We start from the raw sequence: 24,041 nt of genomic DNA on the forward strand, positions 1-24,041 counted from the left end.
TCCAGTCTCCTGTAAAAAACCCGTAACTGGTTTGGATCATTCCTGTTGTAGTACTGTTACACTGCTAAACTGAGTCTCATGCAGCCGTTATCAAGAGATAACACGCTCAGGGAGACTTCTAGAAACCAGGGAAACTTGCTCGCTTTTACCTATGCCCAGTTTAGAACAAAGCAACCAGCATGAAGGTGAAGCTTCAAAGATGAGCCGCATGTAAATCTCATTTTAACATGCAAAATAAGATTTTCAACAGAATGTTTTCTAGATAGTTTAATAAAAACTGACGAAGAAAGTTTAATATTATTTCCTTTTAGCACATGAAAATGTGTAATAGCATGAAAATGTAGAACAATCATGATGTGAGACTAGAGGAAGGGCATATATTTACTTTCAGCCTGTTGTGGGGCTTACAAAAGGGGGCTTACAAAAAGACAGCAGTAGGTAGTGCCTAGTGAAGGTAATGAAGTATTTCCTATTATAATATTGTCATGTGTCTCTAATTACTAGTATTATTGCGTGCTTTTAGTAAGGACCCAGTATCTGATTGATGCCCAGCAGATTAAGCATACACTTCAGTGCTTAGCAGAGTTGGGTCCTTAAATGACCCTTCTCTATTTCCTTTGTCGCGGCACTAAAACCTGCCGCGCTTCTTGAACTTTATCTGGGTAAGTGCCGCATACCGTATTTATATCAGACACATTTTTTTGTTTGCATTTTGGCTTTATGAAATGTCAGAATCAATCTTATACTAATGAAATGTCCAAATTTCATCTCAGCTATGAACATAGCTGCTAATCCTATAAGGTGTTTACTTTCTGCCTCTCTGGCTATGTATAGTAACAGAAAGTCTGCCAACTTAAGCACTGCTGACAAACGTCTCCCTGCTGCTAGTCAATCTGATAAATGTTATTTCCTTGAGTAAAGATTTGAAATAAATTAATTAAATGTCATTAAAATCCCTTGCAACCTTTGACAAGTTTGCTCTTACTGCAGGCCAGTAAAAGTAGGTATCTGACTACAGCATGTGCCCCCTGAATGCCACCCAATTTTTGTTTTAATCTTACAATTTCTTAACTTTAATCATGGTGGAATGCAACTTGTGATGCTGGTGCCTGCACAGGTATGCTGCTCCAAGGGATGCATAACTGAGAGGGAAAGTGAGAGCCAAAGGACACTGGTTGGAGTCCAGCCTTCCTAGCAAACCATACAGACTATATGATCACTTGTAGTTACAAACCTCCCAAACCTTTCTTAAAAATCAATCTTAAATTTTTTCCTGTGGCATTCTCAAAGTGAGAGCCGTGTAATTCTCAGCCTGAAATCCTCACTGGAGACTGTGGCCAAACAGTGCACAGGCAGACTGTCCAAAGAATGTGGGTGTGTTTATATATGGAATGACAGACTTTTACATTTAGTTTCTGAGCTTCAGGCCCTGATTTTCCGCATCCATACATTCTGAGTAGGTCTTGGCACCTATGCAACCACCACTAGACGCCTGCTCAGGCAGAATGGTGTGCTTATTTACACTGGCATCGCCCCTGAAGAATTACCCAGGAACAGGGCTTTCCTTGGTGTGCCGACTGCCACAGGAAAAAACCATCTTACCAGATCTGCGGTACCCAAAGAACACTGTGTGTCGGATGGGAGTTGCTGGGCTGGGGGCAGATGTGGCCGAGCAGCCGTTCCCCTGTGCAGTGGTCCTGTGAGCGGTCATTAGGGGCTGAACAGGCAGGGCACACAGTCCTCTTGCAAAATTTCCCTTGCAAACTGTTTGGGAATTGCTGAATGTTCCCTGTCCCCACGTTATGGAGCAAACTGACAAGGGAGAGCACTTAACGCTTACAGGAATGTTGTGGGAATATGATTTGGCGCATTGCTTTTTCTGGTGTAGGCGAGTGTGGTACCTGTGACTGACGCTACACAGCAGTGGGCTGTGGAAATAGGAGATCAGTTTTCAGATGTTTCTGGAAGCGTTACTGTTCCTCATAGTTCTACTGGTGGACAACAACCAGCCAGAACTATGTGGTTTTGGCAGTTTAGAACCAGGTCTCATAGCAGCATGATCTGACATGAAATCTGGATATGTTATATCTATTTCTGCTTTTATTTAGGCAGTGCCACTGACAGAGTGAAGGAAGTACAAATGCAGTTGTAACTTGGAGCAGCAGACCTTTCCCTCAGAAAGGGGCCCCTGCTGTACAGCGGCGACCTTCCTTCAACAAACTGATCAGGACTTACCATATTCATATCTTCCTTGTTCCAGGGTGAACACGGAAGGTCAACTTTCCTAGGTGACCTGCTGTGGCCTTTCATGTGTTCAGAAACAGGAGTTTAGCTTTTAAAAAATGTGAATGAGATTTATTCACAGTGTATGTGCAAACTTACCAGAAAACATGAAAAACAGCAGCTCACGGGCCTCTGTTCTTGAGAATTAGTTGTTTCCCTCTTTTAACAGACTTGTCTGCATCTGATTCTTACCCTTGTACAGTTAAGATTGCTGCAGTTTCTATGTGCTTTACAGTGTCTTATTTTGGTATATGCGAAGGATTTATCATAAAATCCGTATTACAGCTTGACAGAGGAGTACCAGTTAAATAGACGATGTTTCCTATGGTGACATGGGACCCAATATACCTTTCTAGCTCTACCATGCACGACTCAAAATGATCCTTAAGCATCCCATTGAACTGAGAACTCGCACCTCAGGGAGTCTCAGGCAGAAAGGTGTCATCCCTCAATGCCCGATTGAGAACCATTTTCTGTTTAGTATTTTTAACCTTCTCCTTCTGTTTAGTTCCTGCTCTGCTACTTAATGTGATGCCTGTTTATTGCAGGCTGCTTTTAGTTTGGTCCTTTTAAAGGCTCCCTGAGGCACAATGATGCCTAGAAATTAATGTATTCCCTTCCCGCACATCAAGCAGATGTGTGTATATTGAGTTAGTGTCTCTAACACTTAGCGGATTTCTTTTCAGAGCATAGTTGAATCACTGCTATATACCAAACCCCTCTCTTTGTGGCCTTTGCTCTTTAAACTATTGGAGTATGTAGATTTATATACACAATATCTTTAGCTTTAATTACACAGCGCTTGCATGACTTGCAGGTTTTTATAAAATCACTAGTCCTGAATATGCTGCACTGTTGGGCAGCACAGTGCTGCAGTTGTTGAATGTGGCTGGATTCAACAGGACCACGAGTGAGGCACCCTTGGCATTCCGAGGACTTGAAGTGATTGTCATGTTCAACCACCTATAGTTTTCTTACTGGTTGGAATAGAAATTGTCTTTGAAAAGGTTACTGCTGGTTGAAAAGCTGAGGACTTTGGTTAACATGCTGGGCAAAAGCATCCTGCCGAGGAACTAATATGTATTCCAGCGAACTGTACAGCCAGATTAGGGTAGCTCCTCCTTCTCCTTCTCTAAAGTGAAAGAAAATGCTCTCCTAATGTTCATGTTACACAAAGCCATTACTTCTCAGCTGTGGTTGACGTCACTCAATTTACCTGTAAATAGCAATGCTTTGTTTTCTGTCAGAAGATGCTGGCATCTGTCCACATACCTATGAATCTTGGTTGTGTTGTATGCCCTCTTGCTGAGTTAGTCAGCACAAGTAACTCTTTGGAAGAGGGAGTCCTGTCCTACTTTTCTACTCTTACCATAAGGAAAAGTGCCATCACACTCAGAACTAGAAACGCCAGCTGCAGGTAGCGTTGTGTTTAACAGGTAAGACATCATCAGCACCATTTCCTGGAAATCCCCCCAGCCCCTTAAGGCAGCCAGAGTACCCTGCCCACTGTACTAAAAAGACTTAGCTGTTCATGTGAAGTCTGTTAAAAATATAGATTTATTTTAAACGTGTGAAACATCAGCATAGGCACAAGTATAAACACAGAAAGATTAAACATGGTAATGAACTTGCAAACAGACAACACAAGCAATAACTTAAGAGGCAGAGGTTACCATTTCACGTAAGAAACCCACTGAAAATTGGTTACCTTTGGTACCAGACATTCTAGACTTTGCTCATCTTAGTTTTAAGTTGAAAATATCCTGTCATTTCACCCCTTCCCATTTTTTATTGACAAGTTACTTGCGTAAATATTTATATATTTAAAATACTATATAAAGTGCATTCAGATGAAGGACGGAAAAAGGTAAAGGCCCACTTTGCAGTGCACTAGAGGGTACAGAGGCAGAACATACTCAAATCATCGACTAGAAAGAGCTTGGCTTTGAATCAGATTCTAAGAACATATTGAGTAACGACACATAACGCAAAATGGTTTCCAGGAGACAACTTCAGAGTAGATACTAACTGCTAGAACTATGGCTTGACAGCATATTTGCCTTCTAAGTTTTGCAGAGCAAGGTCACATTCCTCTGTTGATAATTACTAGAATAAAAATATGCTTGTTTGAAATAGTCCTCCTAATGTGATCCTGAACAGTTGTTACTGTAAACAACATTCTGTTTATTTTCAAATAGTTCATTAATTCTTGGTTCTTACTGTATGAAATTTCCTGTAGAATGTGAGTTGCATGTTGGAATTCCAATTAGAGTTTTGTTGTTAGAAGTGCAGCCATTTCCATCTTTAACTAGCCTTTAAGCCTAAAGCTGTTTCTCTTAACAGCATCAGCATGTCTTGTTCAAAAGCTTAGTCTTTATAGTTCACAAGTAGTTAAGGGAAATCTAAGGGCAGTTAAAAGAAAACACCAGCTTCAACTCTCAGCTTCTTCTAACTCATTTGTGTCTCTCAGAAACTTGAGGAAGGCTAAGGGATATTGTAAATTAAACCCCTGGGGTTTTTTTCTCCCTTAAGAGCTGTTTGGGATGTAGAGGAATTGAGCAGCACCAAAAATTCCTCTTGTTTTTCACAAGCGGACTCCTCAGTCTCCTTTCTGAGATGTGACTGCAGAGCCTCTTGCTCCTCTTAGCACATCTGTTACTTTTGTGGAAGTATGAACTTGGAAGACATGAACAACATTCCCAGTATTGGGATACTGACATCAAGGACAGAATAGTTACAGTGTTTTTTCCCTTACACTCAAACAGGAATAACTCCTCCTGATAGGAAACTTTTTTTTTTTTTAATTGTAACTTCCATCTCTTTTTTATATCAATTGTGCTTATGAATAGCTAGGAAAAAAATCGTGCAGAATTCAAGAGCTGGATTCTTTAACTCTTCTCAGTCATCTTTTTTGTCAGATGTACTTGAGTTATCCTCGCCATTGCCTTCAGGGCAGACTTTATTTCTTGCAATCGGTGTTGTTTCTGAGACTGGGATGGCACTCTTTGTAACTGGACTGTCTTTGACTGGGCTGCCATTTGACTCAATGCCATCTTCATCCAGCATACCTGAGTGGTATCTCTGTAGCTCCAGGTATGTAGTAAACAACTTGGCATATACTGGATGCGTGAGCGCATAGTTCTTGAACTCATCTGAAAAATATATTAAAAAAATACAGATACTATAGTGCAGCAACAAAATAAAAGAAAATTTCAGTGCCTGATCCTTTTCCTGAAGCTGATCTGCAGTTCATTTCATCTGAAGCATCTCAGGCAAGTCACACAAATTATCTATGTCTATGCTTCAACAGTGTTCCCCAGAAACAGGGTATGAGAACCGTCAGATCATTTCAGGGAGAAAAAAGGTAGGAAACGCTCACTGTCAAAATGACTATTAGTACTCTTCACTGGAAAGAATGTAACTTACCATAGGACAGCTTCTTAGTTTCATCTGCATCTATTTCCTTAAAGAGCATAGAAACATCAAGGTCGGGCACGCCCAGCGCCGCTTGAATGATATGAGCAAACTCTTCTTCCGTTACAGTGCCATCCTCGTCCGCATCAAAGAGCTGGGAAAGACATGATGTGTGGAAATACCTCAGCATCAGTTTGCCTATGAACCTTCTGTGCACATCAGCCACCCATGTTAGGTTTCTAGTATTCAAGAGGCGATCTGCAAACAGTGCCTGGGATTTGAAGAGACTGGCTGCATCTCAGCTACTTTCTCTTGCAAAAGATTTCCTGTATTTTCTCTGGAATAAGACTAAGCAGACACTCAGCAAAGCAATGTACATGCTATGGTTGGGATATATCCTCTAATAGGAAAAGAGTGTAGTAAACCTGCAACAACAAACAAACCTCATAGCATTAGTGCAGTAATAAAACTCAGACAAAACTGACAAAAACAAAAATAAACAAAGGTTTATGTTAATTACCACCACGAGCTATGTGAAGGGCCTGCTGGATTCAGCCACTGTATACTGGAACGTCTTGGGTTTTAGTCTGCATTTTCATTATGGTACATCTGCCATCAAATTAGACGTGCCATAGTTCATGCTCTGATGTAAAATACCTAATTTTTAGTACATGTGATCTGTCACGCACTAAGGAATTATTGCAATTAACAAGGAATTAACTGGCACGCAGGCAGTAGATGTACGCTGATCATCCTGTCCTTCTCAGCAGTGTGACAGTAAAGCACCTGCTGTGAATCAGCCCCTGGGGAAATAGGAGAGGTGGATGGCTGCACTTCCCAGGTACGCGCGGCTTCCCCAGCGCGAGGGAAAGGACGTTCAGTTGCAGAGATAAAAAGTAGCAAAAGGAAAGCCATAGTTCCATTTCAGACTGAAACAGGCTTTTACCAGCTGAACAAGTTGTTTCCTGCTGAAACTGGGAATTAAAGCAAATTACTAACTCTAGAATCAGTGCAACTGTTAAGATACTGAAGAGTATAGTCTAAAACATAGAACAATCTGTAGTGATAAAATATCCCTGAAACAGTCAAAGTCCCTTCAAACAGCTGTAGCGCTTATCTGTTAAGCAGCCAGTGGATATAATGGGTTGCCATAAAAATTCTGGTACTTCCTGAGAACGCATCGGTACTAACAGGCATCCAGTTGAAGATGAGCATGATCTCAAGATATTGTTCAATATGGTTCATAAGAACAGATTAGTTGGTAAAGTATCTGAATCTGTGTCAAAGATCTACTAAAAAAAAGTCACTCAAGCATGTTCCTACTCAGGGATTCACAACCTGGGCACCCTGGTCACATACCAGCTGCTTGTACCCGAGATCTGAAAGGAGCTACTGCCTCCCGCCTGCTTGTACCACCAGGACACCACAGTACAGCCAAGAGATGGTCTTGGGGCAGTCCAGTTTGGATGTGCCAGTCCCAAATAGCCCTTCTTGATTTTTTTTTTATTCCCCTCTCCCCTTTGTTAACAACAGTGACCCACAAGAGGATGTTGCTCCATCTATTGTCGACTTGTGACATTGAAGAATCACAGCAGAGAAAAACCTCAGGCAAAAAAACCGCAAATGCTGCTGAATCATTTCTGGAGTTAGCCTGCCAAGTTACATATTCATTAGTGCCTTCACATGGCTTTTGAAACCCTTCTCTGTGAAGCTGATGCCTGCAATTTTCTCCCTCCCCTTCACACACTAAATGTCAATTGGTTTAAGAGTATTACTCACGTTTGCATAACAGATTGAAGCTATAAACTTATGATTTGAAAGCTAACAGATTTACAGTCAGTCTTGATTTGTCAGGTTTGTAGATTTACACTAAATTGAACTTACCTTAAATGCCATCCGAATAGTTTCTTCTGTGTTGGCTGGGTTACAAAGAATAGACAAACCAATTACATACTCTCTGAAGTCAATGGTGCCATCTCCATTCTGTAACCAAAATATGTATGGCAGTAGAGTTAATATAGCAGATCACTTTGAAAGCTGTTCTATAAATCTACTACACAACATTCACTAAGCCAGTGTACAACACTAGAGGTTTTTTTTCTAACTGCTTACTAAATATATGTAGTACTAGGGCTGAAGTAAAAATATGCATATTTTCAATAGCTAGAATTTGGGTATCAATTTCTATATTATAAACAACCAAACAAGATTTAAAACAACGTACAGGTTGTTCTTTAGCATATGTCCTCTCAGAAGTCTCTAACAAGAATTGGAATAGATGTATTTAAGGCACCTGCAAGAATTCATGTAGCACTGACTAAAGTTCAGAGACCAATGCAACATCCTCTAATAAACAGGCCAACAGTGAGGCTGTTGCCGTGAGTTAATTCTTCCTAAGAACCTTCAGCAATAAAATATATGCCAGTGAACGTTCAGCCTGAAGAAGCAGTAAATCTACATGGTCTGTCTGAAGCCTTTCTTTGAAGCAAATGCATTGCCCTACATGCTATTTTGAAGCCAATACACTGCCCTACCTTTTAAGCCAGAAATGCGATGAATTAATTATAACTGCCTCTCTGATAATATCAGTTTTGATCTGAGCAAACATTTTAATACATTTACTTCAAAGCTACATCAACAAAATGTTTGAAGCTTGCTTTGATGGGATTCGTGATTAATTCTATGTAAGCTGTATTATATTTGCAGATAGAGAAAATGGCAGATGCCCATTGAAATATATGCTTAAATTAGTAGCGTTCCTGTGGCCAGACTAGAAAGTTTCTTTAGGGTTTTGGGAAACATCTGGTCTGGGGAACAACCTGCATATAAGCATGAGGTGAAGGGACATGGAATAGTTAATGAAAGCATAGTAGAAATTACTAGCAGCTCATATTTGGGAACATTCACAATAAGGGCATTTATCAGAAACATTTTAAAAGCAAACAGAAGAGTAAAACTGATTTCCTTTTTGGATAATGTGTTGTGCAGTTCAAGAAAAAGATTTTTGAAACAGCGGACTCCCTAGGTCTGAGGACAGCACAGAACCCTTCGGGCACAGAGAGAGCTGGGCTCCTGGGGACAGCACAGAACCCTTCAGGCACAGAGAGAGCTGGGCTCCTGGGGACAGCACAGAACCCTTCGGGCACAGAGAGAGCTGGGCTCCCGGGGACAGCACAGAACCCTTCGGGCACAGAGAGAGCTGGGCTCCCGGGGACAGCACAGAACCCTTCGGGCACAGAGAGAGCTGGGCTCCTGGGGACAGCACAGAACCCTTCGGGCACAGAGAGAGCTGGGCTCCTGGGGACAGCACAGAACCCTTCGGGCACAGAGAGAGCTGGGCTCCTGGGGACAGCACAGAACCCTTCGGGCACAGAGAGAGCTGGGCTCCCGGGGACAGCACAGAACCCTTCGGGCACAGAGAGAGCTGGGCTCCTGGGGACAGCACAGAACCCTTCGGGCACAGAGAGAGCTGGGCTCCTGGGGACAGCACAGAACCCTTCGGGCACAGAGAGAGCTGGGCTCCTGGGGACAGCACAGAACCCTTCGGGCACAGAGAGAGCTGGGCTCCCGGGGACAGCACAGAACCCTTCGGGCACAGAGAGAGCTGGGCTCCTGGGGACACATCAAAATTCTGTTTTGCGCTCTCCTACCCACTCCTAATGCCCCCTTGAGCACACCGACTGTAACGTTCCTAGTTTGGGCTTTCTGCTGCTGAATAGCGGAAGATGAGCTTGTCAGTGGAGAAATGCTCAGGCTGCTTTGTAGAACACATTGAAAATCCTGGATTCTATAAAGTAGGAATTTCTGTTACTGAATTTATGCCTAAAGATAGTCCTTTTTAAACAAAATATATGTAATAATGAGTTCAGTACTAACATTTCTTTATCAAGCTATCTGTCAGCATTCAAAACTGCTAAAATACAATTTTCTTTAGCTTTCAAAACCAATTCAGGACTGGTTTGCATGGACAATTGTTACTTTCTTTATATCGATAGTCTAACCAACCCATCTTTTTTGAAGACTTGCAATCTTCGAACATCTTGTACTTTAAATGCCTGTGAATTTTAAGGAAACTTTTAGCAAAAATATGAACAGTCTCTAACTTACTTACATGTGTGTAAGATGTATAACTTTTGACATTTTTTAATTACTAGAAAAGGACAATGTTCTATTACAAATGCTATTTTATTTACAAATCTGTGGTCTCACTGTGCTGACGAGTTTGACTTTATTTTGGCTACATCATAGTTCTCATAACAATAGATCTCACTTTAATAATGCACTGTTATAAACCTAAACTCCTTAAACAACTGAAGCAAGAGTGTAGATAATAATTGTTCAGAGTTCCATGGGATATTATTTTTGGACAGTTTTATATAAAGTATTCTTAGCAAAGGATTGTTTGATGCCATTAGAATACTTTTAAAATGTATTTTTAAAGTTAAGTATCACAGGAAAAGAATTGGGAAGTAAACATTACATAAGATGGGCTCATTTAAAAAAAATTTGGAAATCAGTTAACACAGCTTTGGCTGTACATGGTCACATTACTTTCATTAAAGTGCTAAAACCCAGTAATCAAACCCAAGTGCAATCTGACACAGGGAACTCCAGCCATCTGAATAGGAACTAAACTCACTATACTTGCAAGGCCGTGTTCTGACCGGCCGTGCTAAACGCTGGGACGCCGCAGTCTTCCAGATGCTCTGGCATCCTGAGGAAGGGTTGTAGCTTGGAAAAAGAGATGGGAGTTCAACTGAAAATGCACGAAAACCTTCAGTGCTCCTGTAGCACCGCTGCAAACAAGCACTTGCTATAGGCTTTCTATGCAGATCTAGCTGTGTTTGCAGCCTGTGCACCCAAAAATATTTTAAGGAAGCAATATATGAGCTGAGCTCGTATAGCAAATAGCAAAGTAGAACATCAATATTTATCTATTGATATTTGTTACACAAAATAACCAAAACATAGTGTAACCTCAACAGCCCTTGTTTTCTTTAAGGTTTTTCTGTTACTATTTTCACTATAGCATGCTATGGTAACTAGGGTGGTGGTGTTTTTTTTATATGATATAGTAAATCTTACATTTAGGGAAACAAGAAAGTTTGCATTGTAGTGAGCAGTCTCCATTTAGAGTTGCACAAGGAGCCAGGGCTAGATAATCTGACTTACGCAGCTGACAAAGCTTTCTGCAAGACAGACACAGTCAATAAGATTTGAAGTGCTATTGCCCCAAAACCTTTTTCTCACTGTGTAAGGTAACGGGAAAAATCACGTGTGTGTGCGGGCACCAGTCATTCCTGTTCTGTCTGCTGACGTCAACCCTGAGTCACAGTCCGCAGAGCAGCCACAACTGGACTTTTTGAGGAAGAACTGCAGATGCACCTCTCTTGTTCCTGGCTCATCATCTGAGAGGCTATTTCTGTAACTCCAAAATTTCCACCGTCTGTTGCTACATGCAAGTTCTAACTAGTCAGAAAGGGAAATTCTGCAACAAACCTGATAGGATGGTGCTCACCTAGAGGTATCGCACTTCCCTCATGCTCTGTTTTCTATTACTCAGAGCCCAAATAGCACTCTGTGCTTTTCCACTGAATAACTGGGAGGGGGGTGAATGCTTTTAGGAAGGAATTTACCTCTTTTGGGCCAATATGAATATTTTTACTGTTTCTGTCACCCAGTTTGGTATTCAACAGAGAGCAGAAGGGAAAAAAGTCTGGGCAAAAATTGTAAGTTACTTTTCCCAAGTTGCAAGTAAAAGGTTTCTGCAAGTATACGAGGGAGGAGAACTCATCAGTTTCGAAAACACTGTTTGCTAAGTGTACCTGAAACATTTAGAAATCAGAGGTATGGAAATTTAGAAACAACCCCAAACCATAGTACGGCATTAACACCCAGCTGCCCTGCAGGCGCTGTGTGGTATTTCGCAGTGAGTCCCCATGGGGGCTCTCGCTCTGCCGGCTGCAGCGAGCGTTCTGTAGGCTGCCTCCTCCGCTCCCTCTGCATTCCAGCCAGCCAGCAACACCCTAGATCATTTTCTTTTAAAGCAGCACAGCCCTGCAGAGAAATCTGCCTTCTTTCTTTGCAGTGCAAGAACTGTTTTCTTCAACTATGTAAACCTTAATTCACAGAAATGTACCTTTGACAGTTCATGTTATTCCTTTTACTCAAAAATTGACATACTGGACAGAACTGCAAAACTAGCTTGAGTGGGGTGCTGCACCCTGATAAAATTTAACTCGGATAGCCAGAGGTTGATTTTGGCTGTCTGTCTGCTATGTGACTGCAGTATTATGGCAAGCTTCTCTAAATATAAATGTAGTGTTTTAAGTTGTTTTCATTACAACTATAATAAGGCTTCAAGGAAGGAAAAAAGATTAGTTAATAGAACTGTAGGAAGGAGAAAAGGGCTGTGTAAGTAGCCTTATATAAGTCTTCAGTTTTGTCCTGGCCAGCAGGTGGAACTGACCACTGAGGTTTTGCTTCAGCAGACAAGCATGAAAAAGCAGAAGTAGGAAGAAATTAAATATGATTATGTAAATTCATTGATGATTATAGTTATCACGACTCTCATGTTTTTCCCCTTTTTAGAAATAACTGCACGACTGCCTTCACTAGTGATTGCCTTCAGGCAGGCAGAGCTTTATTCCAGCTTAGTGAATGCTGCCAAATCAGAACAGTAACATCACAAAGCAACACCAAACTTAGGAGCTTTTTATAGAACAGTTGTATACAAGCCAACGTACGTGAAGAAATAACTCAGCTTTGATTGTTCAACATATTCTTTTCACTTTGGAGTCTAGAGATAGTTTTCTGAGACAGATGTAAGCAGCTGTCTGACTGACAACTTACAGAAACCCTTCCAAAAAGCAGAGTGAGGCATGCACAAGAGCAATCACAACGCTTCAGGCTGAGCTGTCTACCAGTAGCTACCTCTGCCCTAGAACAAAAGACTACAGTTCTATAGTACGGGATCATAGGTGTCCATGTGTATCTTTCAGATGAAACTCACTCTTCTCTGTTATGCCTTCACGAATACATGGTCAGCTGCAGCCAGTCTTCGATGGTCACTTTGATCTGTCCATTTCCATCTCGGTCCAGGGACTTGAAAGCCCGGAACATGCCGTCCAGTCGTACCAAGCAGCTGATGAAGCTGTTGAAATCCATGCTGCCATCCTCATCGGCGTACCTGCGCACGATGACCCGGCAGAGCTGTTCGTTCAGGCGGAACCCTGCAGCCTTCAAGGCATCTGGCAGCTGAGCTCTCCCAACAGTGCCCGACTGATTGGTATCGTACTGCTTGTACACACCTTGCCATTTCTTGATGTTGTTCCACAGGTACTTAAACTCTTCAAAGCCCAGTTTGCCATTGGTATCAGTGTCCATGACGGCTACCATGCTACGGCATGTGTCTAAGCTGAAGCCGTTGGTCTTCAAGTCTTGATGTCTGGAAACCACTTTGTTCAGGATGTCCCTTAGCTCTGTGGCACACACTTCCATATCATCTCCAGCCAGCTGGGCAAAAAGGCGACGAAACCGTCTGATCTCCTTGCTCTCACAGGCTTCCACGTTTGTAAAATGACTGTGGGGAGGTGGAGGTGGCTCTGGATTATACTGAGCTGCTGCTTCACTTATAAGATTGACGAGACCTCCAACAAGTCCTCCAAGATTCCCTCCATGTCCGCCTCCTGTTAGAAGACCTCCAAGGCCACGTGCAAGGCTCCCTCCACCACCATTGCCACTTGCTCCACTCAGCAAAGCTTTCGCGAGGAACATCGCAGATTGTTTGCAGGAGTTACTCAGAGATCTAGTGCTGCTTGAACTCTCCGAAGCAGTGTTGTGTCTGAGCTGGGCGTGGGCAAAACACAGCTTATATCTGCATGCTTAGGCTTCACCTTGTCTGTGCATGTCTCCAGCTGCCAGAGTTGCCTCACATCTCAGTAGTTTCTCTTTATTGTTAAGACACCTCTCTTTCTTCTCTGCATAGTTAGCTTGATGTGATTTGAGGAGTATTTTTAGAAAAAAATAACAATGAGGCTGAAAGCCACAGAGCAAAAGTCTCAAAATACCTGTGCTCCTAATTAAAGCAATTTGAAGAGAGCCCAGCCACATTAGTGTGACTCTTCCTCAGTTAGGCTCATCTCCTTAAAGATGAATGCAGTGAAAGGTTGCTAGAGCCTTGTCTGTTCTTGCAGTCTTTTATGCCTTCAACTTCCTAGTGAGTTGAGCATTACATTGCTAATTCGAGTGACTGACATTGTTGTGCCAGATAGGGAAAGTGAAAGGAATTTTGGTTGCCACACCATATTTCTGTTGCATGTACTTTGCTTCAGGACTTGGACTACATGTTAATAGGAGGCAGTGATCCAAGGCGGGGAGGTGAGAATGAAGAAAGAATGAGTACCTAGCTCTGCTAGGGCTTCAATGCATGCAGCAACTAAGAAAATATATTTGATTCCTCTATTGTAGAGCTTGTAAAACCTTTTTATCTGGAAAAATCCTGGAACGGTTTTAATCAGCATCTACAAGACAATGACATCCCAAGGACGGGTGTGCTGCTGAAGCTAACTTGATCAGGAAGCATGATGCTGAGTTGGGAGAGCTCCTATGTTAAAAAGCAACCTCTGGTTCATAAGCCCTTGCAGTACAATGTACTGCTCGCGCCGGAGCACATGTTGCTTGCCTAGAAGTAAGATAATTCTACGCTGTGCTCTAGTTACTGACACTTCTGGAATAGCCAGAGGGCCACATCCACAAAGCAGTTTTTCACATCTTCAGAGAGAAGTAGAAAATGGGAGAGATCACCACTGACTATGGAGGAAACCCTAAATGATCAGATTAGCACAGAGCCTCCTTTATGGCTGGAGATAGGCAAGAGGAGAATCCTTCTAGTGTCTCATAGCACCCTTCACAAACACTGCAGGAGCATACACTCTTGTCAGCTTCAATCTGCCTTACATTATTTTCTTACAACTATATCAGTTAATTAGGCTGTCAGAGTGTACATAAGATCAAAATCTGGGGTAGGCAGAAGGAAATGTTCAGCCATTACCAGCATGAAGATAATCATCTGATGGTGGTACGGCAACTTGGCCCAAGAGATGACTGTCAGCTAACAAGTTAAAAACTGACCAACCTTCTTCATCAAAACTTAAGAAGGAAACTTTAAGACTCGCCTATATTGCCTACAGGAATTGCTAACCAAGAAGCATTTATAAGGTGGACATAATGAATTCAATACACTTTTGGGATGTGATTCTTAATAAAACACTGTCAACAAGATTTCCAGTCAGTTAACCAACTACTTACCCTGTCAAAGAGTAGAAACAGCTCCCTGAGGACATCTGAAATAGGCAGCTTTAAGTACTCTGCAAACTCCTCAATTCCAATTCTTCCCCCTTTGGAAGCACTTGCAATAGCGGCAAAGGTATCCAGCTGCTCTCTGACATGATTCCATTTTAGGCTACACAAACATGAGGGAGAGGAAATATTTCTATACAGCAGATCTTGGACAGATGGAATTTCAGCAGAAGTTATTACAGTGTTCAGAGACAAAAATAGCAAAATAGAGCATATGCGTACAGCATTAGAAATGCTGTGTTTCCAGCCTGAAATGTTACATGAAATCAACAACTTAGGACTGCTCCTCCCGGTTATTAATATTAAAAGCAGGCAGTTGTATGCGTGGTTATGTCAGACTTCCTTAGAGTAACTTCCCAAACCTAGAATCATCTGTCCAGTAACTAAGCTAGTCTAACAGAGGGCTTTTCATTGCCATAAATTCACATCATGCTCTGCGGTGAGTATTTCCTAACTCAAGAAGGGAATAGGTCTCAGCTCTATTAGCTAACTCTCTACCCAAACGCTACTATTGCTACAGCCTGAGAAGTCTCTGATCTCTCTGCAGAAATCCACCACTGCACCTCAGTAAGAGTCATTAGAATTGCCATGTAACTACTGAAGATTGCTCCAGACAGAGTTCTATAAATGGATATATAGCAGATATGTAGTAAGTCAAGATACACTGCGCATATACTTCAGATTTGACTACAGCCATGCCAGGTTATTTGACAGAGTTACTGTATTAAGTGGTTCAGTCCTCAGATTCCATTGTATCCACACCAAAAAAGTCGACACCACTAGGGAGACATGGCTGCACAGTACAACTGAGACCCGTACACCACCGGCCGAATTCTCAGGCTGGAAAGAAGTTGTGGTTTTTTTACTTCTTACCACATATTTCCTGTGCGTCTCCCTGAAAGGAATTTAAATTGGGCCCCAAGATTACCATCAAGTGCCTAAAACAGACACTGCTCTACCACCCTCACCTTTTGGTGAGACAACTCCATAAAAGATTAGAAACATGCATTTTTTCCTGTTGTAACACTGCCCACAAAAATTACTTGGGATTAATTCTTACTGGGATTTTCCTAATCTCTGATTTCCATATAGTTTATATATGTAGACTGTATGCATTAATACACTGTATTACATGTGGCCAAGTCAGTTATCGGGTTGGTCATCCTTTTGCAGATGGCCATCAACACCTGCAGCGCTACAGTAATTATGCTGTTATACCAACAGCTAAACTTCCCTTACTTGAGCTTCTTGCTAATTTTGGTGAACTCCACCAGCCCAGCTTCCATGGGCAGAGTCAGCTGCCCCGCTGAAATCATCAGTCTGCAATCTTCAAAAGTGTGGTCAGTGACCGGCACATTCAGAGCACTGAAACAACATTAAGAAAAAACAAAAAATCAATTCTTACATTAAATTACTCTTAGGTGGCTGTTTCCTTTCTCTGTCTCAGTTTGGCTTTAAGGCTAATACACAAAACAAGTGATAATTCATTCTGGCACTGCTGCAAGTAGGATAAAGCAATACATACTGTTTTGTGAACATGTGGAACCATACTGTGAAACTACATTATGGTAGTGTTGTGATGTCTGAAGATTTCCAGTCTCACAAATGCAGCCCAGTAACCTTGGAGAACAAATCACCCACTTATTCTTGCCAAGCAAATAAGGGAGCAATTTATTGCAGCTTTCCATGAACTGAGCGTAACATGTTCCAATGTAGACATGTAAAGCGTGTAAAAACAATCAGGGTGTTTTAGTATAGGAATTTGACACCTCTTAGTGAAAATCTAGAGAAATTCTTACATATAGTACCCGGGACTTGACTAAATTGTACTTTATGGCTAGGATATTTATATGGAATTGCTGGATATAAAAGTTCTCCAAGATGTTATTCATGACTGATTACATACGTTGCCATGGTTTGCCGGACTCTATCAGCAAAAATAATGGGATCATTCTTTTCTTCCTCAGTAGGAACATGAACAGGCAGAAACTGAAAAAGATGAGTTATTCAATCAGTGCAACAGCCACCACTTTATTAGCAACATGGACAAAACCTTGTTACTGCTTGGAATAGGGGAAAAACAGGAGAAAAAACCAGCCATGCAATGAAGGAACTGGACACTAGAGGTCTCAGCAGCCTTAGGAGCCGCTCGGGCTCTTCTGCCCCAGCCACACAAATGAGATTTAGTCCAAACGTGCTTCTTAAAGATTGGTAGAAGCTGCTTTAATATGAAAAATCAAACCAAGAAGAAGGAAAGTATAATAAATGCATGCTTAGTTAGAAAACTAAATGCTACACTGGTAAGAATGTGATTCTGAAATCCTGTCCACTCCTTTTCAAAGATCCTTCGTAAGTGATGTCAGATAATGGAATAGTGTGTGTAAGATATTTAAGGCTTTTAAATATACACTTGCAGTCCCACCTCATACCTGTTAATTGTATCTGTCAGCATGTGACTGATAAGTTTCCTGTACGATAAAAATGTTAAGGAATCTTAGTTCTGAATTTTAAGTAGAGCACTAACCAGATACAAATGCTGTAAAATTCTGGAACCCCAACAGAGAGTAAAAAACCGCAACAAATCAACCCCCTCTCCTCCCAAACCCTAGAAAACACCCCGGATATCTAAATGGCAACACATTTACTATTGAGGATTTATTCAGTGTTAATATGTAGGAAGCTCAAGTAACATTACAGTAAAAATGTACGATAGATGAATTATGATCTAACATGGCATGAATCAGCATCTGCTTGTTTGCAAAGTGTGTGTGGAGGAGTATTTTGTTCTGTCTGCTCCAGTCTGCAGTGTTTGTGTGCAGCTCTGGTTACCTTGCCTCTTCTCTGTTATGGTTATGATTCATCTCAGTTCTGCTGCTCCCCACCCAGAAATCTTGCCCTTAAATCCTAGAATCCAGCAACTCTAGAATGCAGTCCATCCTGAACAGCATTTTTATGTTTAAGATTAAAACCAGTAAGTTTATGGAATCAGTTATCTGACAAATAGCCACAATAGTTTTCTGTTTATAGCTAAAAGTCGTCTCCCTTGTAAGGACAGCAGGAGTGCAGCTGTTCACATGAAGGTCTGAGGTTTCATTCCTTCTCTAAGCAGCTGCCAGCTCTGTTCAAGTCTGACATATGTCCCTGCTTATTACAGCTCCCCTTCAGCAGTCAGCTCACCCTTCAGTTGAGGAAGCAGGGGCACAAAACTGTGTCATCACTGCCTGAGATGAAGTCACAACTCTGAGCAGTTTATCTATGCAAACATGGATCATGGTCTTGAAAGCGGTCATTACATCATTTGGGGCTGAGGTCTTGCTCAGGCAGAAACCTCAATTTCTAGCAGGTTAAACACCACCTCTGTCCCCTTCAAAAACCCCACCTACAATTAATTATTCATACAACCAGTTTGCCAGAAACCACAGCTGGGGATGAAGACTTTGGCTTCCCGGCCTCCTGAGGTGGCACACGCCATCTCACACACACCCAGCTGCTTATCTGGAGAAGACTAGCAAGTGCAGCTTCCCTGTCAAACTGCAGTCCTGTAAGAGAAATTCTGCACAGCTCTTCAGGAGCAAAAATACTTCTCTGATCTGCTTCGAACACAAAATCTATTTTAACAGGCAAGTTTGAGTTCTGTTCGGAAGCAGGGGAAACTAAACCTTCCACTGGAAGGGCTACATTAACTATTCTTGCTCCCATGCTTGTAAATTACATAGCTATGTTCTTCTGTACAAAATCTTCAGGAGAATTAGCTTTTTGGTACACCTATAAATATCTGTCTACTGCATGTGCTATACAGTAAACAAGGTGCTCCCTTAAAATTAATTTCATTGTTTCACAACAAAGACCATATTGCTAAGTGTTAGTAGTAGCAGCACTGCGTGTGTTCACAAAGCTTTGCACAACTTTGCTGAAGTCTGTGTTTTGCAAATAATCAGCAAAACCTGTCTGAACTTCTCTGATTTCTCAGGTCCTTAAACCAACTTAGTCTACACTGACAGAGCTTTGTGGTCTGGCAGGGCATGTGGAGCACAACGCTGACACTGCGTGCGCCTCGGGTACCGGCTCCTCGCTGCTGTGCTTTGCGTGTGGACGCCCACAGGGAGCAGTTACGCATGTTGCTTCAGTTGTCATTCAGCTGGCTTTGTGCTGTACAGCTGATTTTAAGGGGTCGAGGGAACTGTTTCGTTATACAAGGCTCAGTACTAGAGTCCTTAAGTAAGCTCATAGTTGCAGAAACCTTTCAGAGTTCAGCCTGGGAAGATGGTGAGGAAGACAAGTAGATTTTGAAGGGATCAGGAAAATGAAAAGGTGGGGGAAGGACAGAAGTTGTTACCTTTAACAGAACGTATTAGAATTCTCAGTTTTAACATCTTTAAAATGTATGTGGGGATTTTAGCAATGGTTTTACAATGCTTTAAAAATAAAGGTATCTGTGACCGCTTTCTTTTAGGAACGCATCAGATTAAGTGATACATAGATACGGACAACAAATCTAAACACATTACTCACCGTGATTCTGTTCTTGTTTCTGAGGCATTTATTGTTCACTAACAGTGACTAACAATGTGAATAATGCATTTAAAGTATAAGTTCCCTGGTTGCTGAATCAGAGTACAAAAATATTTCTCATTCTTACCTCAACTTCTACTCTTGTGTAGAGCTGACACAGCGTCATTAATAAAAGCTCTGTTCTGCAGGCAAGGAACAAGGAGGAAGAAAAAGATATTTTATTTACTTAAAAATGAAGTATTTGTATTTCAGCAGATGAAACTTATTAAAACACCGACAAAAAAAACAGACAATACTGAGAAAAGTACCTTGCAGTGAAGTTCCTTTAAATGTTGCTTTCAACATCTCTTCTGTGGGTACCTGCTGCTTGCGCATCGGGCAGGCGTTGTCATGCATATTAACAAAACTATACAGTTCTTTGGCTAGCAATGTGTATATATGTTACTTTATCTTTAAAGAGGTGAGTACCTACTGGATTTTAAAGGTTTAAGAGTTTCAATTCTGATAAATAGCTTTACTTTATCTTTTATTCTCTCATCTGCAAAATGGGACCAGTAACTTCCCTCTGCAGAACTGAAGCAAGGATTTGTTAGTACTCGCTACCCATTTTGCAAGTTATGGTAGTGTTTACACAAATGTGTTAATGAAGTGTCAGTACGTCTGAGACCTTCCGTGCTTTTAGAAAAAGTCACAAATTTTAGTATAAACAGGTAAGGGGGAGGAAGAAAGTGCAAAAAAGGATAAGCATAATCACTTCCACTTCTGACTTGTTTTCACTGTGATTTTTAAGAGAAATGCACATTTGCTCTTTACTTTAAAATCAGGTAAACACTAATAGAACACCTTCACCAAGTCTTTCTTCTGTTCTTGCTTTGGACAAAGTTAAAAAAAAGAGAAAAGAAAGGAGAAGAACTAAGGGATCCTTTCTACTTTCTGCAGGAATCCACTCTTAACACTTGAGTTTCTAACACGTAACATTAGGTTTTCCTCCCAGTAAGGCACAAACTAAGAAAGAAGTAGTAAGTAAAAGCAGAAACTAGGTCGGGAGGTTTCTGAGGAGCAGGCTGGTGCTGTCCCATCCTGGCCGCAATACCGAGGAAGCTTCACAAATGACAGTTCTGCGTTTTGTGGTCCACAGGTTTGCGTGGGGGATGTTCTCCCCATTTCCCGTTATTTTCCTTAAGAATCTCTAGATTCTACCCCATCCATCCCTTCTCTTCCCATGCTTTTGCCAAGCTGTTCCTTTCACAGGAATGCCTCTGATTTAATTTCTTTCTTCACCTATTCACCATCTCTCGTAACTGAAGGCATAACTCCTTTTTGCTCTTCCAGCATAAATCCTTCAGAGGGGAAATTTGTAGCAGGCTACTGAATCTGCAATATTCATTACTCTCAGTATGCTGATAACTGTAACAGTGATAATAATAATAGCAAAAAAATATTGGGAAACTAAATGAGATGGACATTTTCATTTAGGTCACCTCTCCCAATGTCCACTCTGCAAGTGTGCAGGTGCTAGGATCAGCTAGTGAGAGTTTAAAAAGCACTTAGTATGTGCTCCGTTAGTTCAGACGTGTTGCAAAATTATTGCCTTAAATATTTTAGTCACTTAGTAAATCAGTAGTACTGTGTTTAGATACACTACATATTCCACATGACAATGTGGTATATGGATTCTGCAAATCCACATTTTAATGAATATTTATAAGGTGAAAAGTATTTTCCAGATGTATTTTCAGTGCATTTGTAAAGGTTTTTTAATACTGTAATAAAATATTTTATCATATTAGGAGGCTATCTGTCTTGAGAAATGAACACGGATCCGTTACTGAAAGATTTTTCATTCTTTCAATGTCAGACACTATATATACAGCTTGTTCCCTGGGATCTCAGAACAAATGCTTTTGTTGAGTCAGGCAAAAATAAAAATCTAAAGAATTCTAGATGTAAGACTGGGGAGAGATGGGAACATTAGTACTTGTTTTGCCCATTTTCTTGATTTAGTCTCATATGACTCTTCAAATGAGATGGAGGAATGAATAAAAAGAAGGGATAAAATAACATTTATTTTTTCTTCTTTGTATACCATGTAGGAAACAGTAAACATCTATAGATTTTGATGACTATGATTGTTTCCCAAAGAAAAAGAATTTCAGATCTTTCTTTTGCTCTAGTGTGACATGCAAAATGTAGGAGAAAATGAAACAAAACAGCGGCAGAGCTGGAAATAAGTCTTCCTAATTTGCAAACCCTTTCTCTAGCCATTCAGATATGAAACCTACTGCAAGACAGCATTATCCCTAAGTATTTCCCTCTCATAAGAACAGATCTAGAAGAACATGTGTCTTGGCTTAACTGAATCTGTTTGGCAGACTGTTGAGCACTGGGGCAAAAAAATTCTGTATGTAATTCTCAGTAGGATTAAGAAACTTACCCTGAATAGCCCTGCCATGTCCAGGTCACAGTATCCTAAGGAAAAAATAAACCACAGAAATGTATGACAAAGTCAGGTGGGCGTTAGAGAGCAGGTAAGTTGCAATATCAAACAGGCACGAGTTTAGTAAAAGCAGCTAATGGTTTTATAGTCCTGTAGTGGAAATAAGTAAAGGTGTCAAGGCGACTGGGATTCCTTGCCTTAAAAATTTCAAATAAGCATTGCAGACTTTCGATAATTTCAATAATTGGGAATACAATTTAGATGGTTACTTAGATATTTTAAATCACTCATTCTGATCCAAAAAACAGAAGTAGATTTTTCTGGAGGACTTCACCAGTCTCTTCAGAAAGGCATCCTCACAAAATACGTTTGATTTCGGTTTTAAGGACATTTCTGTGTATTACTTCCTATGTATAACTTTTACAACGTATACTGCTGATCCTTAAATCCTATCAGTGAAATGCAATATCAGTCCCCTTTAGTGGTTCACTTCAATGCTTTCAAATTGATTTGTAAAAGGATTTAACGAAGGAATCTTTGTAAATAACAATGATAACAACAGTAATTTGTTTAGAATTTAAAAACCACTGGGAAAGTTTGGTCTTTTCTGTATTTGTTTGATGACCACATAATAAAAGAAAAGTCAACAGGTTGCTTGGCTCATGTCCCAGCATTCCAGCTGCCGGTGAAGCAGAGCGGTGTGTGCACCCTGCACCTGGCAGAAAGTGTAAACATGTACTCAGCAAAACGAGGGAAGGTTGCAAGAAAGAACCGTCTGTGAAGCTGCTGTCCCGAGGTGCCTGAAGGAGGCTGTGTTAGAGGTAACGCTTGGCTTTGCTTTTACTCAGAAACTTTGCAAGCCCCTTTGCAGTAAGACTATTTTGAGCTCAAACAAAAAAACGAGTTGTAGGGAAGTTGCATGCATTTTAGACTGCAAAGTACAGGCTCTGTGGCTTTGCAGGAAGTTTCTGACTTCCGCTGCAATACTTCCCCGTGCTCCCTCTTACTTTAATTATGGCTAGGAACGCCAGCATTAATTTTTTCACAATCAGAATAGATGGTGATGCCTGGGAAGCCCAGCTGCTTCCAGGAGCTCTGCAATGCTAAGGCTCGGGACAACAGATTCTCCAGTGACAGTGAAAAATATTTATCATAGGTACCATTATAAATCAGGATTTTGACTTCATATTACTAGTTAGTGATAGAAGAACATTCTGCTTACCACTCTGTTGGGGTATCGGAGCAACACAGGTTGTACAGGGACTCCTGGAAGAAAAGCACCTGCAACCACAAATTAGAATTGATTGTTAAGACTAAGCTTAATTCAGCAGTTGGGAATTTTAAGTGATGTCATGTAAGACATGCTATCTGGAAGGAGAAATTTTTAAAAAGATGGGAAAAATGGGAATTGTTCCTTTTTCTCGTGTGTGGTGCATTTGTTTGTTGGTTTTGTTTTTTGAATCAGCAGGGCAACTAGCAAGATGTCAGAACATAAAAGGGCTAATCACTTCAAGGAGAAAGGTGCCTAAGATTCCTGGACTGTTCAAACTAATTTTCTGTGTGTTATCTCCACATTGACTGGCTTTCATTTCAAAGGACTAAATGTTCACAAGGCTGTTGAGCATTTCCCGAACCCTTCTCTGTTCTGATCATCTTCGTAAGTGATATGGATCTGAGCACGTAGTACTGGTTTTGTAACGTTGCTACCCAGGACACTGCACAGCAGTAAGAAAGGAGAGCAGCACGGCTTAACAGAAGTGCAGCACAACAATCTAATGATCAGTGATGCTATCAAGTGCCTCTCTGTGTTAAAAATAATCTATTTTCCTGCCTTGGTAAGCACTATGCAAAGATGTTTTATAAATTGGTTGCTAAGTCTTGCATGGCAAAGTGTACAGGAATCTAAGATAACATGACTATAAGCTGAGCTAGAAGAGCATAATAAGTAGTATGTATTTTGGTAGTTCATCTCATAATAATCACAGTCAGGTTTCTGGGTAAATCAATTAGATGAAAACTGTACTCAGAAAAATAT

The 24,041-nt window shown here is 41.0% G+C and overlaps 2 protein-coding genes across 2 annotated transcripts in view; both read right to left on the reverse strand.

Annotated features, from left to right (window-relative positions):
* Nucleotides 1-3,822: 3,822 nt before the first annotated feature.
* Nucleotides 3,823-24,041, reverse strand: part of LPCAT2 (lysophosphatidylcholine acyltransferase 2) — a 30,215-nt gene continuing 9,996 nt past the window's right edge. The window contains exons 6-14 of the mRNA XM_082063089.1: nucleotides 23,229-23,287; nucleotides 22,004-22,038; nucleotides 19,697-19,751; nucleotides 16,964-17,046; nucleotides 16,297-16,422; nucleotides 15,007-15,160; nucleotides 7,582-7,680; nucleotides 5,710-5,851; nucleotides 3,823-5,435 (exon numbers count right to left, since the gene is read on the reverse strand). Coding sequence (XP_081919215.1) covers nucleotides 5,182-5,435; nucleotides 5,710-5,851; nucleotides 7,582-7,680; nucleotides 15,007-15,160; nucleotides 16,297-16,422; nucleotides 16,964-17,046; nucleotides 19,697-19,751; nucleotides 22,004-22,038; nucleotides 23,229-23,287 — 1,007 coding nt within the window. The 3' untranslated portion in view covers nucleotides 3,823-5,181. The remainder of the gene's footprint in view (nucleotides 5,436-5,709; nucleotides 5,852-7,581; nucleotides 7,681-15,006; nucleotides 15,161-16,296; nucleotides 16,423-16,963; nucleotides 17,047-19,696; nucleotides 19,752-22,003; nucleotides 22,039-23,228; nucleotides 23,288-24,041) is intronic.
* On the reverse strand, nucleotides 12,272-13,702 carry LOC309444873 (calpain small subunit 2-like). Its single transcript, XM_082063102.1, has one exon. The coding sequence runs from the start codon at nucleotides 13,471-13,473 to the stop codon at nucleotides 12,727-12,729; it is 747 nt and encodes a 248-aa protein (XP_081919228.1). The 5' UTR covers nucleotides 13,474-13,702; the 3' UTR covers nucleotides 12,272-12,726.

This window comes from Streptopelia decaocto (assembly GCF_964273445.1).
Source record: "Streptopelia decaocto genome assembly, chromosome: 11".
Taxonomy (NCBI): Eukaryota; Metazoa; Chordata; class Aves; order Columbiformes; family Columbidae; genus Streptopelia; species Streptopelia decaocto.

Excerpts from the sequence above, each read along its gene's own strand:
- LOC309444873 (XM_082063102.1), bottom strand. The coding sequence starts at position 13,473 with ATGTTCCTCGCGAAAGCTTTGCTGAGTGGAGCAAGTGGCAATGGTGGT.